Raw genomic sequence first — 17,833 nt, 5'->3', positions numbered from 1 at the left:
CCTGCTGCTGCTCCTCAGGCTGTGGGTCATCCTGCTGCCAGTCCAACTGCTGCAAACCCTGCTGCTCCCAGTCCACCTGCTGCAAGCCCTGTTGCTGCCAGTCCAGCTTCTGTGTCCCCGTGTGCTGCCAGTGTAAGATCTGAGGCTCTGGCTGCAGACCATAGGTGGCCTGACTGGCGAAGCGTCCAGCTTCCCAGCTTCCTCGCTCTGGGTTCTCTGGTGCTCCCCTGTCTCCACTGTGTCCTCACTGGCTTCATCCACTCCACACCAGCGCTCCCGAAACTGACTGGGGACCCCTTCTGGCTCACTGCCTGTTACTTCTCCTGAACTTCATCTCCCTGTTCCACACTCTTTTAAGATCCAAAGCGGCCCACTGAGGCCCCAGAGGCAACTCAGACCCCTTAGACCCTGACAGCTGCCCCTTTTTTCAGGAGTGTGATCCACCCTTAATCTCTCTGGCTATCTGTATGTCAAGACTGAATCCTGACCCTCTAAATAAACAAAGTCTCGAGGCACGAAGCTCAATCTCTTGTGGCTCTCTCCTTCCCACCTCTCTCTAATTCCCAGAAGCACCGTCTTCCTGCCCCCCCCGGGACAGTTCCCATTTCTCTCCCCTCAGCATCTTTCATGCCATGGTCCATGTCTTCATGCACAGAACTAACGTCTATAGCTTTCTGCTCTGGGCCCCTTGTTGTGTTGGGCTCTGGAGATGACAGAGCAGAGTAAACCCAAGCTCACAATCTGGTACGTGGGGAGAGGCAGGGAGAGGGACAGGTGGTGAGGGCAGTGGTGTCAGCCACAGAGGCACCGCCGTGCTGTGGGAGGGAGGGAAGCTCAGGGCCAGGCCACTTCAGCGGAAGGATGAGGAAGGGTCTCTATGCTGAGCTGTGTGGCACATCAGGCCCTAAGAAGCCCCTAGTGCATGCAGGAGCCAGACCTGGAGATGTGGAGGAACTTGGGCTTATCTGCAATGTCACGGGGCCTTGAAAAACCAGACATGGGAAGGCAATGACTGCACACGATGCTCAGCTGCTGGACACAAGCTCAAAGACAGCCAGGAGTTGAATAGATCCCCCCCAAAAAAATTCCATTTGGGGGAGCCCAAATGCTCAGTGCCTTCTAAGACAACCTTGTCTGGAGACAAGCTTTCTTTCAGCTTTTACTTGGGGTTCAGGGCTGCATGTGCAGGCTTGCCATATAGATGAATTGCACGTCACGGGGTTTGGTGTGTAGATTATTTCATCAACCAGGTAAGAAGCATAGTATCCAATAGGTAGCTTTTTGATCCTCTCCCTCCTCCTGCCCCCACCCCACCCCACCCCCGCCGCCAAGTGCACCACAGTGCTGTCCTTCCCTTGTGTTCCTATGTACTCCGTGTTCAGGTCTGACTTATAAGTGGGAACATGCGACATTTGGCTTTCTGTTCCTGCATTAGTTTGCTAAGGATAATGACCTGCAGCTCCATCCATGTCCCTACAAAGGACATGACCTCATTCTTTTTGATGGCTGCATAGTATTCCATGGTGTATATGCACCACATTTTCTTTATCCAGTCTGTCATTGATGGACATTAGGACGTTACGTGAAGATGAAGGCAGAGGTTGGGGTGATGCTTCTGTAAGTCACAGAGGACCAAGGGTTGCCAGCAAGACCTAGAAGCTAGAAGAGACCAGAGCAGAGGCTCCGTCACAGCCCCAGAAGGAACCAGCCCTGGCCACCCCTGCATCTCGGACTTCTGTCCCCCAGGATTGGGAGAGGGACGTTCTTGTCATTTGTGGTCCTTTGTTAGGGCTGCCCCAGGAAGCAAGTACAAGCAGTGGTTCAGTCAGAGCAGGTAAAGCAGCCATTCGGGGTATTTTCAGTCAGGCGGATCCAGAGTGGAAATCAGAAGCTTATGTTCTTGAGGGCAGCTCTGGGGGCTGGACCTCCTGGAAGGACTCCAGCCACCCACAGCGCTGGCCCCGGGAGACCTCAGGCTTCCAAGCTGTCCTGGAACCCTGAGCTCCAGCGCACCTGCCATGTGGTCCAGGGACAGGGACCCACCTCAGGGCATCCACAGGCTGGTGACAGCACCGGGGTGTGCGTCTACCCAGGCCTTTTGCCGGGGAAGCAGGTGACCAGCTGCAGCTGAAGCTGCAGGCGCCGAGCTCGCCCTCGTGCACAGCAACACGTGAGCCCCGGCGCGGGCCTCTGCCTGCCTTCCCTTCCAGACCTGGGGAAAGGCATTCGATTGGCAGGACCTCATTCTTACCCCGGACTTGGAATGGTCATTTTTATCTTCTAGCTCCTGCAGTGTAGACAGAACCGGAGGAGGGGGTGGACACTCTGTGGGTGGGGCTTGCCTACTTCCTGCCTTTTTCCCCCTTCAGTCATCCCCCTACCAAGGCTTCTGTAGCCCTGTTTCGGAAGCCCTGGTACTGTACCCAGAAAGGGTGTCCAGGATCTTGGCGTCTCGAACAAAGAATTGGACAAAACGCACGAGCAAAGTGAGGAGAGCAAAAGCAGGGACTTATTGAGAATTAAAGTGCACTCCACGGCGTGGGAGCGGCTGAACGTAGGGGCTCAAGGATCCTGTTATAGAGTTTTTGTGAGTTCAGATACCCTCTACTGGGGGTCCGCCCTATGTAAATGAAAAGAATGAAGTTATAAAGTCGTTTGCTGGGTTTGTGCCCATGGAGAGGACATGTCCTGTCATAGCTGAAGTGTGAATCCGCCTTATGTTCCCTGCCTCCAGACCGTATTTTCCTGCCTCAGCCCCAGGGCCTGCTTCACCGGCACGCAGCTCCCGCAGACACACAGGCTCCCACACTTGGAAGGCTTCATGCTTTGCTGTCACTGTCTTGAAATCCTCGGCCGGGTGCGGGGGCTCACGCCTGTAATCCCAGCACTTTGGGAGGCCGAGACGGGTGAATTGATTGAGCTCAGGAGTTTGAAACCAGCCTGGGCAACATGGTGAAACCCTGTTACTACTAAAATACAAAAAAAATATTAGCCAGGCGAGGTGGCGGGCGCCTGTAGTCCCAGCTACTCTGGAGGCTGAGGCAGGAGAATGGCGTAAACCCGGGAGGCGGAGCTTGCAGTGAGCTGAGATCTGGCCACTGCACTCCAGCCTGGTCGACAGAGCGAGACTCCGTCTCCAAAATAAATACATAAAGTACATAAATAAATTGGAGTGGATAGGCAAGTCCCCCATGCAGAAGGATTCCCACTAATTCCGTGTAGCCCTCACCCCTTAAGTGCGGACAGCACCAGGATTGCCTTCTGAGAGCGCAGCCCGGGACGAGGGAATTCGGGAGCATCTTTCCGTGGGGAACCTGATGGACAGGAGCTCAGCCAGGAGACGGGGCAGCATAGTCCACGAGGCACGATGAGCCACGCCAACAACAACAGGACAGGCCCTCAGCACGGGGTGACGAGAAGGCATCTCCCTCTGTGCTCCTCCTTCCCACATCCACGGCCCAGTCTAGTCGTGAAAACACCAGATAGATCCCAATAAGGGGCACCCTATGAATATCTGACCAGTCCTCTGAACCGTCCAGGTCACCACCAACAAGGAGAGCCTGGGAAACGGTCACCGGCCAGAGGAGCCCAGGGAGACGGATGAGGGAATGTCACATGGGGCCCTGGGACAGAAACGGACCAGCAGGTAAATGCTAACGAGAGAAGACAAAAATGTGGACTTCAGTTAATAATAATGCATCAATATTGGTTCTCATTTTATTTTATTATTTTAATTTTTTTGCGATGGAGTCTCGCTCTGTCGCCCAGGCTGGAGTACAGTGGTGTGATCTCAGCTCACTGCAGCTTCTGTCTTTCAGGTTCAAGCAATTCTCTTCCTTTAGCCTCCCACATACCTGCGATTACAGGTGCCGGCCACCACGCCTGGCTAATTTTTGTATTTTTAGTAGAGATGGGGTTTTGCCATGTTGGCCAGGCTGGTCTTGAGTTCCTGGCCTCAAGTGATCCACCTGCTTCAGTCTCCCAAAGTGCTGGGATTACAGGCATGAGCCACCGTGCTGGGTCATTATTTAGTTTTTAGTTTAGTTTCGTTTTTTCTTGAGACAGAGTCTTGTTCTGTGGTCCAGGCTGGAGTGCAGTGCTATGATCTCAGCTCACTGCAACCTCTACCTCTTGGGTTCAAGTGATTCTCCTGCCTTAGCCTCCTGAGCAGCTGGGATTACAGACGCCCGCCACCACGTCCAGCTAATTTTTGTATTTTAGTAGAGACAAGGTTTCACCATGTTGGCCAGGCTGGTCTCCAACTCCTGACCTCAAGTGATCCTTCTGCCTCAGGCTCCCAAAGTGCTGGGATTACAGGTGTGAGCCACCGCGACCGGCCCAATATTGGTTCTCTAATTGTGAGAAACGTACCATACTGAAGTAAGATACTAATAATGGGGGAAGCTGGGTGTAAGGTGTATGGAAACTTTCTTTGCATTTTTTCTGTAAATCTAAAACAATTCCAAAAAATAAAGCTTGCTAAAAAACAATTTAGAGTCACATGAAACTGATTTATTTGAAGAATTAAATTAAAAAAAAAATTTATCCACAAGAATCACCAGGTCTAGATGTGCTGACATTTGTAATTTAAAACAATTTATCAGAAACTTATCCTAATGTTGTCGCAGCCCAAAAAATACCTTTACTGCTCCAATAACAGCTGTATCAGCACAAAGATTCTTCTCAAAGGTCATCAAAAATTATTTGAGATCTTGCATTTGCCAAAAAAGACTGAAATAACTTTCAGTTATGTCAAAACTAAAAATGAAATTTCTACAGTATCTATTTTGATGATCTAATAAATGAATTTGCAGAAAAAATTAGAAAAGTCATAAACATCCCATTAATAAAATATGATTTATTATATTATATAAAATTATGAATCCAAAAATTATTATTTTGTAGTTTGTTAATTTATGTCGTTACTTGGCACCACTATCGCCCCTATTTATTGTCTAAATGATAAAATCATTCCTAAAGGGGAAGGCTTTCACTGTGGTTTTTTGCTGCTCTTTATTTTTTTTTTTTCCCTCCAAGACAGAGTCTTGCTCTGTCCCCCAGGCTGGAGTGCACTGGCACAATCTTGTCTCACTGCAAATTCCACCCCCTGGGTTCAAACAATTCTCCTGCCTCAGCCTCCAGAGTAGCTGGGATTACAGGCACGCATCACCACCCCTGGTTAATTTTTGTATTTTTGGTAGACACAGGGTTTCACCATGTTGGCCACACTGGCCTTGAACTCCTGACCTCGTGATCTGCCCACCTCAACCTCCTAAAGTGCTGGGGTTACAGGCCTGAGCCACCGTGCCCAGCCTTTTGCTGCCTTTTGAACCAGGAGTCCCACCATTTCTGTGTCCGGACCACCTTTCTCTCTCCCCAATGTCCAGCTCCTTGGACCCCTCCCATGTCCTCACCTGAGCTCACCACACTCTCACCCCCGACTCTGGGCTTGGCAAATCAGACCCAGCATCGAATTTGCACAATGACGCATCGTGGCAATGAAGGGTTGACATCAAGAATGCAAATGTGCCTGATATTGTAAATAATATCAGACATAAATGAGGCTACATGTGGTGGCTCACACTTGTAATCCCAGCACTTTGGGAGGCTGAGGCAGGTGGATCACCTGAAGTCAGGGGTTCAAGACCAGCCTGGCCAACATGGCAAAACCCCGTCTCTACTAAAAATACACAGTGGCGGGCACCTGTAATCCCAGCTATTTGGCAGACTGAGGCAGGAGAATCGCTTGAACCTGGGAGGCAGAAGTTGCAATGAGCTCAGATCAGGCCACTGCACTCTAGCTTGGGCATCTCAAGAAAAACAACGACAATGAAAAAACCAAACCAACAAATAAAAGACTCACTGTAGTAATGATAGATATGGGGAAAACATCATCTGTTTTCTCCATGTTGCTGAAAAGGTATTAATAAACCATCAGCGCCGATACAGTAACAATAGAAACCATCAGCGCCTGATACAGTAACAATAGAACAGCAACAGACGGAGAAGTCCTTCATACGGTATAAACACAGGCACACCCATAGTTAGGGTTTCCTGCAAACGTGCATGTTCATATCTAAAGCAAAACCGTATCTCTATTCAGCACCACGCCAGGAGCGGAAGGCGCCTGCTCTCTAAGACAATGGTTTTACAGTAATCATTGCAGCCTCCACCCGGAGCGCTTCAGGGGCCTGAGCTAGGGGCTGTGCTGAGGAGGGGGCTCCGGTCACCTGCGGCGTCTCCCTCACTCCTCCAAACCCCCCAGTCTCCTCCAGCTATTCCTCCCCCTCGGACCCCAAGCCTTGCTTGGACCAAAAGGTTTGACCTCTGCCCCTTCCTAAGGCTCATTCCTGAGCTGGGAAGACAGAGATCAGGAAATTCCTTGCAGAAAAGGAAAAATCAGTCATTACCTTGTGTGTTGTGTGTGTGAGGCTCTCCCAGACCGTGGAGGCAGGACCTTTCGTTCCCTCGATTTGAAAGGCATTAAACGCAGATTCTCTGGGTGTCCAAACTTTTTTACACATGGAAGAATGCATAAGAGTGTGAAGTGTAGCTTGCACCCCAATACACTTTTGGCTACTTGGGTTTGGGCCATCTCAATCAGAGCTTGCACACTGCTCCTCATTTCCTTCTTTCTCCTAAGCTGGGGCCACCAGGCTTCAACCGTGGTTATTGTCCCAGTGTGAACCCCACACGCCTGCACAGCTGCAACCATTTTCTTTGTCCTTAAACACAAACGTTTATGTTCACCAGTGCCCGTGTAAACTAGCAGCTGCCTCTTTCTGCCTCCTTGTTTGTGTTCCTTCGCTGGACCTGTCACCTCACAGACGCCCTTCGCTGTACCCATCCCTCCCCAGAAGTTTGGAGCCCTGAGAACAGGTGTCCCTGGTTGTGGTCATTGTTCTACCCTCTGGTTCAATGACAGTGCCGGGCACACAGTGCACACACAGTAAATATTTGCCAAATGCGTGCAGGGCTCCAAGCGAGCCTGAGCAGCTGTGGGCAGAGGGGCTGAGAGTCTCAGGGTTCCCTCCTGGGTTTCAGGGACGAGCCAGGTCTGGGAAGGCAGGAAGCCGGCTTGACTCAGCGGGGCCGCCAGGGGACTCTGTGGTAAGACGGCGGGAGAGCCACAGGCCCGAGGTGGCAGCTTCTGGAGCCCAAAGTTGGCCCAAGGCTCCTGCTGCCTGGCAAACTCCAACCGCAGTTGCAGGCGACAGCCCTGGCATCCCAGTCTCCAAAGATTGAGTGGCTGTCACTGGCTTTAGGATAAAAATCAAGCGTGACCCTTAAAAACGCCCCAACATGGTGGAAATATGTGAACTGGACGTGATGCACATTGCGTTTTACACTTTGCTTTATAACCCGCAGCAGAGCAAGTGCAAAGGGCTCGAGGCTCAAGCAGGCTCTGGCTTGGTGTGTTTGGAACTTGGGGAGCAGAGGAGGGCTGCAGGGGGAAGAGGGCATGGGGAGAAACGTCTTCAAGGGAAGGTCTTCCCGTGCTGTGTGCAGCCCTTAGTTCTGTGCCTGGGGCGGGCGGCTTTCATCTCTCCTGATTTTCACCACCGCCCTGGCTCCCTCATGCAGTGCCCAGTGCCACCTGCATCCCAAGGCCTGGCCGGCCCGGGCCACTTCCATCTTCCCACAGGAGTGGGAGTCTCGTGGAAGGGGTTTCTCGGATCTTCGCCCACTGTTGTCCCTTTCGCTGGACCGGCAGCTTGCCTCCCACGTGTCTTCTCAGCCGGAGCTATTTCTTAGTTCCTCAGCCCTCTGCTTGTGTCTCTTTCCTGAACTTTTCTTTAAAGGATTTGATTGAGACCTGAAGCCACTTCATTTTCCCGGGGAGTTGGTCACACGTGGCAGAGCCCCAGACACGTGGAAAGTGGCTGTAACTCCCTGTGGTACCTGCAGAAGACCCCTCCATGCTCAGGGCCATCCCTGGTCAGCCTTTCCCTGAAAGCACCTCAGGCTTCACCTGCCCCTTGACCCTGGCCTCTCTGTCCAGCCAGAGCCCCAAGAGCTGCCTGTGGTTGAAAGGTTGGGCTACAACTCAGGGCATGCGGCCACACACACCATGGGCACCCTGGGGTCACAGGAGGAGCATCAGGAAGACCCTCTGTAGGACTGGGCTGTGGCTAGGTGGTTGGGGGTCTCCCCAGGTTGGAGGCTGCTGGTAAGCTGGAGCCCCCATGACCAGCTGGCGAAAGTCTGACCCCAGGCAAGGCCCAGCTCCTGTTAGCAGAGAAAAGGAGGTTTGGCATTTCATGGCGGGCACTGGGATCCTGATTTGTCGGTGTTTAGACAAAATTATGAAAGGGCCATTCTGTCTCATCTCATCCCGGCCTTACAGTGACTTGTCTGAAGCTGTTTTCAGCTGGAATGCAGGCAAACAGACCACCCTCAGACCACCTCCACCCGACACCACCACCTCCAACCCACCTCCAACCCCAGACCATCACACCCCAAACCACCTCCACCTTGGCTCATGTCCACCCACAGACCTCGGCCACCCACAGACCTCTTCCACCCACAGACCTCTCCACTCGAGACCACCCCACCCCATACCACCTCCAACTCCAGACCACCTCCACCTGAGACCACCTCCACCCTCAGACCACCTCCCCCACCCCACCACCTCCACCTGAGACCACCTCCACCCCAGACCACCTCCACCTGAGACCACCCCACCCTAGACCACCTCCACCCTCAGACCATCCCACTCCCAGACCACTTCCACCCCAGACCTCCTCCACCTCAGCTCACCTCCACCCCAGACCTCCTTCACCCCTAGACCATCTACCCCTAGACCACCCCACCCCCAGACCACCTCCCCCCCAGACCACCTCCACCCCCAGACCACCTCCACCCCAGACCACCTCCACCCCCAGACCACCTCCACCCCAGACCACCCTTACCTGACAGAGGTTTTGGGGCTCTGGAAAGCTCCCTTCAAAGTTCTCTCCAGTGTGGGCTCCCTGGCCTGCCCCTGTCCCCTGGTGTTTACCCACCAAGACCGAGGACCTGGCCTCCCCTCCACAGCTGGGGAGGGGTCTTCCTTAGGGCGATGGCAGGAGGCCCGGGGGCTGTCCTGGCTCTTCCCTGGTTGTTCCTGATGGATCAGAGAATTCTCTCCTGCTTCTTCCCCGACATGAAGCAACAGGCTCACATCCAGCAGCTGAGAGGCATGGGGGGTGGGGGGTGGACCGCGACCCTGGACCCAGGCCTCAGAGGCAGAGGCAGAATCTGTCACTGCGGCTGTGCCCACGTCCACCCTGACCCTGGGCGTGAACTGGCAGCAACTCGCTCTCGGGAGGGTGGGGACCGCAGTGGGTCCTGCTCCCTCCTTCCCTCCCTCCCTCCCAGGGGAGCCAAGGGAGCACCCTGGACCCCTGAGCTGGGAGTCCGCAGCGCCGTGACCCCATCTGCCCCACTTACCACTGGCTGCCCCAGGCCCCTCCTGGGGTCCTCTGCGTGTGTTTCTGGGGGCACCACATCACTGGAGGCCAGGACGGGCTGGGGAGGCACCAGTAGCCCCAGCACCCTTGCTCCAGGCAGGGCAAGCGCTGAGACTCCAGGGGCTGCACCACCTCCCTGTGGCCGGGCCCCTCCTCTCTTTCTCCAGGTCCCTCCAAAAGTGCTGGGGATGGGCAAGGGGGAACTGACACGACCTCTGGCTCTCCCTTCAGTGGCTGAGGACCCCCAGTGCCCACAGGCTCAGAGAGGGAGGTCTGGTGGGTGCTGCGGGGTAGCCCCAAACTGGCACCCGGGAGAGGAGCCCCTTCTGCATTGCGACCCTCCCATCCACAGCACAGAGAGAGACCTGCCCCAGCGCTGGACATGGGGGTGGTCAGTGTGTCTGGCCACAGGCCCAGCGCACCGCACTGGTGGCTGCTCCTCTATCCTGTTTTCCTGCCCATGTGACCTGGAGCCGCTGTGCCAGGCCTCCCACCACCAGGTTAGGGAAACAGCAGCAGGAAGAACCCCCTGGACTCCTGACCAGCAGAGGAGGCTCCTTAGGGTCAGAGAACTGCCAGGGCTGCGGGCTCTCCCAGTTGGGGGGTACCCTAGCCCACCGTTCAGCTCCTGTCTCTCAGCACCCCCAACCACCTCCACGTTGTCACTGGCAGGGGCCTGATGCCCAGGTGGGAGGTTCACTGCAGAGGCTGCAGTCTCTGTCAAGACGGGGTGGGGTGCATGTGGGCGGCAAGCCACCTGGGTGCCGACGCAAGAGACCGAGGGCACGAGCTGTTCCCGTATAATAAAGAAAATATATAAAATAAAAATATACTAGATATAGATCATAGATATGATTATATATGAACATTATTAATCATTAGTTTGTAGCAGTTACTCTTTATTCCAATATTATAATAATCCTCGCTCTATAATCATAACGTAGGAAAAACCAGGCCGTACAGAGAGAGGAGCTGAAGGGACACGGTGAGAAGTGACCGGAAGACAAGACTGTGAGCCCCCGTCACGCCCGGGCAGGGCCACTAGAGGGCTCCTTGGTCTAGCAGTAATGCCAGCGCCTGGGAAGACGCCCGTTGCCTAGCGGACCTTGGTCTAGCGGTAGCCTCAGTGCCTAGAAAAGGCGCCCATTACTCAGCAGACTGGGAAGGGGGGGGGGGCCCCAGGGGAGTTTAGAGAAGACCCTGCTCCACCACCTCTTGTGGAGGGCCTGACATCAGTCAGGTGCACCCGCAGTTATCCGGAGGCCTGACTGTCTCCCTGCGATGCTGTGCTTCCGCGGTCACGCTCCTGGTCTGATTTCATGTTCCATCCTGTACACCTGGCTCCACCTTTTAGATAACAGTAGCAAACTTAGTGAAAGTACTAAAAGTTTCTGATATGCAGAAGTAACGGCGTAAGCTGTCTCCTCTCTCTCTCTCTCCCCGCCTCGGCTGCCAAACAGGGAAAGGCCCCCTGCCCAGTGGACACCTGACCCACATGACGTTACCTATCATTGGAGATGGCTCACACTCCTTACCCTGCCCCTTTGTCTTGTATCCAATAAATATTAGCGCAGCCTGGCATTCGGGGCCACTACCGGTCTCCGCCTCTTGGTGGTAGTGGTCCCCCGGGTCCAGCTGTCTTTTTTTCTATCTCTTTGTCTTATTTTTATGATCTCTCATCTCCGGGCATGGGGAGAAAAACCCACAGACCCTGTAGGGCTGATCCCCTTCCCCAGGGTCACAGGGAACCCCAGGGTACTGCTTCGCCGCACGAGCCTTATCCAGAGGGATGGGGGGGAGGGAAGGGGTGAGACGTGACGGAGCCGGACCCAGCTCGGGGACAGGGTGGTGAGGTCCAGGGTGCCAAGGTTCTAGGGCACCCACCCTGAAGTCGAGGCTCCGGGACCTGCTCCCCATGATGTGAGTGGCCCTCAGGGGTAGCAGTGTGTGGGGTGGACCCGGGTGGAGTGAGGTGGCTGCTCCAGGGACCCCCACAGGACACCTGGCCACCTGTGTCTCCCCACATGTGTCAGCTTCAGTGCCTGGAAGGCGACAACCCTGGCTGCCACAGGGAATCCACTGGGAGGCTGTGGTGCAGAGAACATGAGGCTCCTCCCCGCTCCACCGTTCTGGCCAGCGCTTCTGCAGAGCAGCAGAGGGGCTGGAGTCTCTGGGCACGGCCTCGCAGAGTGGGCTCCACCAACATCTCCGGCTTCTGCTGGAGGCTCCCTCCCCTTGGCCCGCCACTCACCCCCTTCCCGAGTGACACAGCAGGACAGGGGGTGGTGGGCCAGTAGGGAAGGCTGCAGGCAGGACCCTCTGCGGAGCAGTCCCCGGGCTCTGAGTTACCTCCACCACCCACCCTGGCCTGGGGCCTGAGGACTGCTGGGCTTCCTCCTGCCTGGGGGTTTCTGGTGGTCAAGTCCACTGTCCCCAGCCGTCCAGAAAACAGGAGCCACCTGCCCGTGGAACACGGTGGGGCTTTTAATCCGCAGAAGCCTCAACACCTGTGCTCCTGGGACTTCCGCTTTTAAGAGGAACACGTGGAACCTTGGTCCCTTCAGGAGGGGCAGTCCCCACCCACCAGTCGCCCAGGGGCATCACCCTCTGAGCCCCTCTCAGTCCCCAGGCCTGTGGTTCCTGTCTCAGGCAGTTCAGCTCCGCTGACTCCTCCGGAAAGAGCTCCCCTGACCGTGGGCTTCCATAACCAGCCGAGGTCTGCAAAGTCAGTGCGGGGACCTGGTCCAAACCCGTTATTCTAAATCTGACAAAAGAACAAGGCCGCTAGCCTGCTTTTCAGTGGTGAGGTGTGTTTCCTGGACCCATTATTGATGCTGGGGTCTAACGACATTTTCTAAACTCTTACAGCTTATATTAAAATATCGAAACCTGAGTCCTTTGACATTGAGGAAAGTGGTCAGTTAGTCAAGCCATAGGGTTGGACAGTAGATGCTGGACCGTCATCACCAAGATTGTTCATTGATTTTGAGGCAATACTTCAGGACTGACAAATGATAGCAGCCTGAAATACTCTGTGTGTGTGTGTGTGTGTGTGATGAACATTCGGCGAGCGTGTCAATGGTAACATCTCCTCGCTACAAAAGAGCATAGTTTCTATGCTCACGCCTGTATTCCCAGCACTTTGGGAGGCCGAGGCAGGCAGATCACCTGAGGTCAGGAGTTCGAGACCAGCCTGACCAACATGGTGAAACCCCATCCCTACCAAAAATACAACAATTAGCTGGGCACGGTGGCAGGCGTCTGTAGTCCCAGCTACTCGGGAGGCTGAGGCCGGATAATCCCTTGAACCTGGAAGGTGGAGGTTGCAGTGAGCCAAGATCATGCCATTGTACCTCCAGGCTAGGAGACAAGAGCAAGACTAGGTCTAAAAAAAAAAAAAGAAAATAAAAAGAAAGATCTTAATTTCATACCACTTTCTAAAATGTGGGTGATGGATTTCAAGATGAGCTGTTCTCAGCACTCCTTCTCCTTCCGGAAACCCTGCGGTCGGCCCACCTTGGCCTCTGAGCTGCGGAAGGAGGCTGAGACACGTCCCCAGCGGATGCATTTCACACCATTTGCACTGAGTTGTAAAGGCTAAAACACTTTTCACTAAAGTGACTTTTGGAAATTTATATGACATTATATTTAAACTTTACATCTTAGAGGTATTGGTCTTAAGTAGAAATATTTACAATCTGGCTCATCCTGAGAACCAGCCTTTCCATAGCAACTCTTTTTAGATTTGACCACCTTTCCAGAGAGGGGCTCACCTGCAAGTTGTGGAAAGTTCTTTGTATTTTTTTTTTTTTTTTTCGAGACAGAGTCTCGCTCTGTCACCCAGGCTGGAGTGCGGTGGCGCAATCTCAGCTCACTGCAAGCTCCGCCTCCCGGGTTCAAGTGATTCTCCTGCCTCAGCCACCCGAGTAGGTGGGACTACAGGCGCCCACCACCACGCCTGGCTAATTTTTGTATTTTCAGTAGAGACGGGGTTTCACCATGTTGGTCAGGATGGTCTCAATCTCCTGACCTCATGATCCTCCCACCTTGGCTTCCCAAAGTGCTGGGATTACAGACATGAGCCACTGCACCTGGCCAGTTCTTTGCAATTTCTAAGACGCGGAGTGGACTTGTGCTGAGACCTGCCACGGATGGAAGCCCTCTTGGTGTACGAAGAAAATTGACGGCCGTGGTAGAAGGTGCTGTTTCTTGCCAGGAGGGAGTAACATGGAGTCATAGGATTATAACAGTCTTTCTGATGATCTTCTACCAAGTCTCACTCCTAATGAGAACCATTTCTCATGCCTAAAAGCAAGTTTTACTGCTTCTATGGTGAAAATAGGCTATTTTAATAATGTTTTCTCTTGGGACAATGATGCTTTGTAAATGGAAATAACACAGATTCTGTACTTTTCCCCATCTTGTTTTTCTTTCTTTTCCTTTTTCTTTCTTTTTTTGTTTTCGAGGCAGTGAGGCAGACTTTATTCATGGGAACGACAGCAATGAGGTTTTGCAGCAGGGGAAAGAGGTTGCAGCTTCTGGCTTTGCTTCATGCCTTTGACACACAGTAACTTTGAATTCTTGCACTTACAATTTTCTGAATTATGAAGCTAATACATGTTAGTAGCTAAACAAGAAAGGAAAGCACGAAGGAAAATAGCAAAGGATCCCGGTGTTGCACACACACAAAGCAGCGGCATCCGCCCAAGATCTTCTATGTTTCACAAAGGTGGCTACCGACCCTTGCATGGAGATGCCGCCTGGAGGGTGCCACTGACCTTGGCTGTCTGCAGGGCCTCTCCGCAGACCTGGATGGATTTCAGTGGGAGACTAGAGCATCACTTCAGATATTTGAATGTAAAAGCATCCCGAATGATTACCTTTTAGCTTGAGATTTTGGCTACCTTTCAAAAAGACATAGTTTGACCTTTCCAGTCCTAAGTAATGCAGGAATGGCAAACGCTCCTGAAGGCGGGGAGGCGGCCCGGCCCGCACTGAGCTTCTCACCCGCCAGAGGGCGCAGCCACCCGGCCTTCCCGAGGCAGGACAGTGGCCTTTCCAAGACCTGCGGAGTCCCCGTGAGGGACGGTGACCTCGCTGGGTGGGGACTGAGCTGCTTCTGCATTTCCAGCCGCCCCAGGGAGCCTCCGGAGCCTGGCATCTCGGGCGGATGAGAAGCTGAGCGTGGTCAGATGGCCTGCAGGATCCCACGGCGGGCCAAGCCCTGGCTGGGGGACAGTTTTTTTGGGGGAAGCAGCAGCTGCCTCAGTTTACCGCGGCAGCCGGAGGAGGACCTGGGCAGTGGCGAGTGTGGCTGTTTGCATGGCGGGGAGAAAGAGGTGGTCCCTCCTGCCTGCTGCTGATGCCCATGGCCTCCTGTCCCCAGGAAAGGGGTCTGCACCCCTCTCCAGCCGGAACAGTGAAGGAAGAGGCCACCCTCTCAAAGGCCCTTCTGCTGCTCACCGTGGGGCGAGTGATGACATGGAGCAGGATCCGGGTCTGAGGACTCCTTCCACGTTCGGGGTCCCCGTGGTAACTGAAGAATTATCCATCCAGAGAGGCAGAGGAGGGCACGGGGCAGGGATGCATTTTATTATTGATAACTGCCATTTTACATGTTAAACTATCAGCAGGGCCCTAGGAGATGACATAAAGAGGAAGAATAACCCGCGTGGCGCTCTCGGCACAAAGCACCCGGGTTCAGGGATGCATGTGCGTCCTGCTGTCTGCTCATTCGAAGAGCAAAGGAAGCAGGGATGGTTTAGGGCCTCCGAGGTGACCCGGAATCAGGAGGAATGGCGCCGTGAGAAAGACGTTTCTCATTTTGTGAGCAGGGAGCCCACTGTCCAGAAAGCGCATCTGAGCCACAAAGCTAATCACAGATCACCAAGCCAGCGCCGGCTCCCGATTTGTCTGCGTGGCTCCAGGTGGCAGGTGCTCCGCAGCACTCGTAAAGGGTGTGGATGGCGAGGCGTGCAGGCACTGGCCAAACAAGGGCTTCCCTGGATCCTGGAGTGGCTCCTTCCAGCCACGGCCAAGGCTGCTGGAGGGAAGCCCAGGCCGAGGGCACGTCTTGTGTGCTCTCACTCACAGGCACACACCTGTATTTGCCATGTTATATACACCCATATAATCATCTTTACGATCTTGTTAAAATTAATATACAAATTGAGGGTCGGGGGCAGTGGCTCATGTCTATAATCCCAGCAGTTTGGGAGGCCGAGGCCGGAGGATCACTTGAGGTCAAGAGTTCAAGACCAGCCTGGCCAACATGGTGAAACCCTGTCTCTACTAAAAACACAAAAATTAGTCAGGTGCAGTGGCACATGCCTGTAATTCCAGCTTCTTGGGAGGCTGAGGCAGGAGAATCATTTGAACCCGGGAGGTGGAGGTTGCAGTGAGCCAAGAATGCACCACTGCACTCCAGCCTGGGTGACAGAGCAAGACTTCATCTCAAAAAAAAATTAATATATAAATTAATATGAGTAACATATAAAAATACATTAATACAAATATACAAAATAATACATATAGTATATAACAATATATGCAAAATATAGGACATACAAATAATATAAATGAAAAGATTATGAATATGCATTAAATATTAAATAGTATTCATATAAATATACTTAATATTTATTATATATATCTGTATGTACCTATATAGATACAGATAGATATCTATCTCTATAGCTAGATATTTCTATCTCTATACACACTCATCTATATCCACATGCATGTATATGTAAAAAGAGAGAGAGAGAGACAGAGACAGAGAGAGGTTTATTTCAAAGGATTATCCTGTGCTGTTGTAGAGGCTGGCAACTCCAAAATTCACAGGGCAGGCAGGTCATTCCCACAGGAACTGCTGTTGCAGTCTTGAGCCTGAAGGGAGAATTCCTTCCTTCTTGTGGGAACTCAGTTTTTTCTTTTAAGACCTTCACCTGATTGGATGAGGCCCACCTGCTTTCATCTGATTGGATGAAGCCCACCTGCCCTCATCTGATTGGATGAGGCCCACCTGCCTTCATCTGACTGGACGAGGGCCAGCCACATTGTCGGAGGGACATCTGTTTCACTCAAAGCCTACTAATCTAAAATGACTTTGATTAAATGGCCTTCACAGCAACATTCAGACTGGTGTTTGCCCAAACAACCTGGCACTGTGGCCCAACCTAGGTGACATGAAGCTAATGACCTCCCTGTGCCTGCGGGGCGCTGTTGCGCTCCATCCCACTTCTGTGTCAGAGAGCTGTCTGAACTGCTCCAGCAACTCTGACACATGGGGACGTCCTGTCCTGAAGGGGTACGGGCTTGCTAGGACTGGTTTGGCAATCTCTCCATGAACGGTCCTGCTGTCTCGAGCGTGAGAGGTTGGAGTGTAAAGAGCAGATGTCTGCGGTGTCCCTGGTGCTTCCTGAGAGGAGCACCACACTCAAGCTCACCCCCGGGTGCTCGGGGCCCTCTTCTCTCTCTTTCTTTTACGGTTTCATCATGTTTCCCACGCTGGTCTCAAATCCTGGGCTCAAGCGATCCTCCCACCTAGGCCTCCCAAAGTCCTGGGATTACAGGCGTGAGCCATTGCACCCAGCCAGAAGCAAGGAATATCTTACTGGACACTAGAGAAAAGACCGACCTTGTCGCAAAATGGCAAAGATCTTGGCTGAATTATGTCCATGTTCAAGCGCCCTGTGGAAGGAGTTTAGGAGCCAGAAGCTGGGACGATGCTGAATGTGCATGGAGCCTCTTTCAGAGGGGCCTTGATCCCATTCGCGCGAGAGGAGGCCTTCCTCACCGCCTACTCCCCTCCCAAAGGCCTGGCCTGTTACATTTCATTGCATGAATTTTGGATGGGATGCATTCACACCAAAGCGTCATCCTCCTGAGCACCTCTCTGAAGCCACCTTAGGGCCTACACTCCCCCGGGCGTGGGATATCACACCGTGTTCCCTGGAGCTGACCCCGATGAATGTGGGCTCACAGGCGTTGCCACTGCCTACCCCCGGAGGCATCAGACGCTGCTTGTCTTGTCTCTGCTGTCTTTGAAAGGTGCGCGTGGAGTCGCAGGCCTGAACTGCATGAGATCGAGACGGAAACCCAGCCAGGCACGAACTAACGGATGCCCAGGCCGGCGTGACCCTCCTCCTCCTCACCCTGGCAGCAGAGACCCATGTTGGCCATTGAGAAAGAACTGACCCCCAGCGAGAAGTGACAGGGAACATTCAGAATCTCCCGTCTGCCCCCATCTGGACCGTGAGATGAGGAATGGCTTTGTCGTTTTTGTTACTGTAACCGAACCTTGGAGAATCACCGCCCAAAGCGTGCATTCTGTGAGCCGTTTAAAAAATTATATGCACACAGACTCTGAAGGAAAAACC

The 17,833-nt window shown here is 53.2% G+C and overlaps 2 protein-coding genes across 2 annotated transcripts in view; one reads left to right on the top strand and one right to left on the bottom strand.

Annotated features, from left to right (window-relative positions):
- The window catches only part of LOC110741162, an 83,416-nt gene extending 75,297 nt beyond the window's left edge, over nt 1-8,119 (top strand). The window contains exons 7-10 of the mRNA XM_031653977.1: nt 19-132; nt 2,094-2,170; nt 6,266-6,318; nt 8,003-8,119. Of these exons, the coding sequence (XP_031509837.1) occupies nt 19-132; nt 2,094-2,170; nt 6,266-6,318; nt 8,003-8,119 (361 nt within the window). The remainder of the gene's footprint in view (nt 1-18; nt 133-2,093; nt 2,171-6,265; nt 6,319-8,002) is intronic.
- LOC103877366 lies at nt 7,962-17,627 on the bottom strand. The gene is made up of 4 exons (XM_009185290.4): nt 17,573-17,627; nt 9,433-9,710; nt 8,913-9,172; nt 7,962-8,229 (listed from the first exon to the last, which is right to left on the bottom strand). The coding sequence occupies exons 1-4, from the start codon at nt 17,625-17,627 to the stop codon at nt 8,133-8,135; spliced, it is 690 nt and encodes a 229-aa protein (XP_009183554.2). The 3' UTR covers nt 7,962-8,132.
- Nucleotides 17,628-17,833: the final 206 nt, after the last annotated feature.

This window comes from Papio anubis, chromosome 12 (assembly GCF_008728515.1).
Source record: "Papio anubis isolate 15944 chromosome 12, Panubis1.0, whole genome shotgun sequence".
Classification (NCBI taxonomy): Eukaryota; Metazoa; Chordata; class Mammalia; order Primates; family Cercopithecidae; genus Papio; species Papio anubis.
This window is presented reverse-complemented; position numbering and strand designations above follow the sequence as displayed.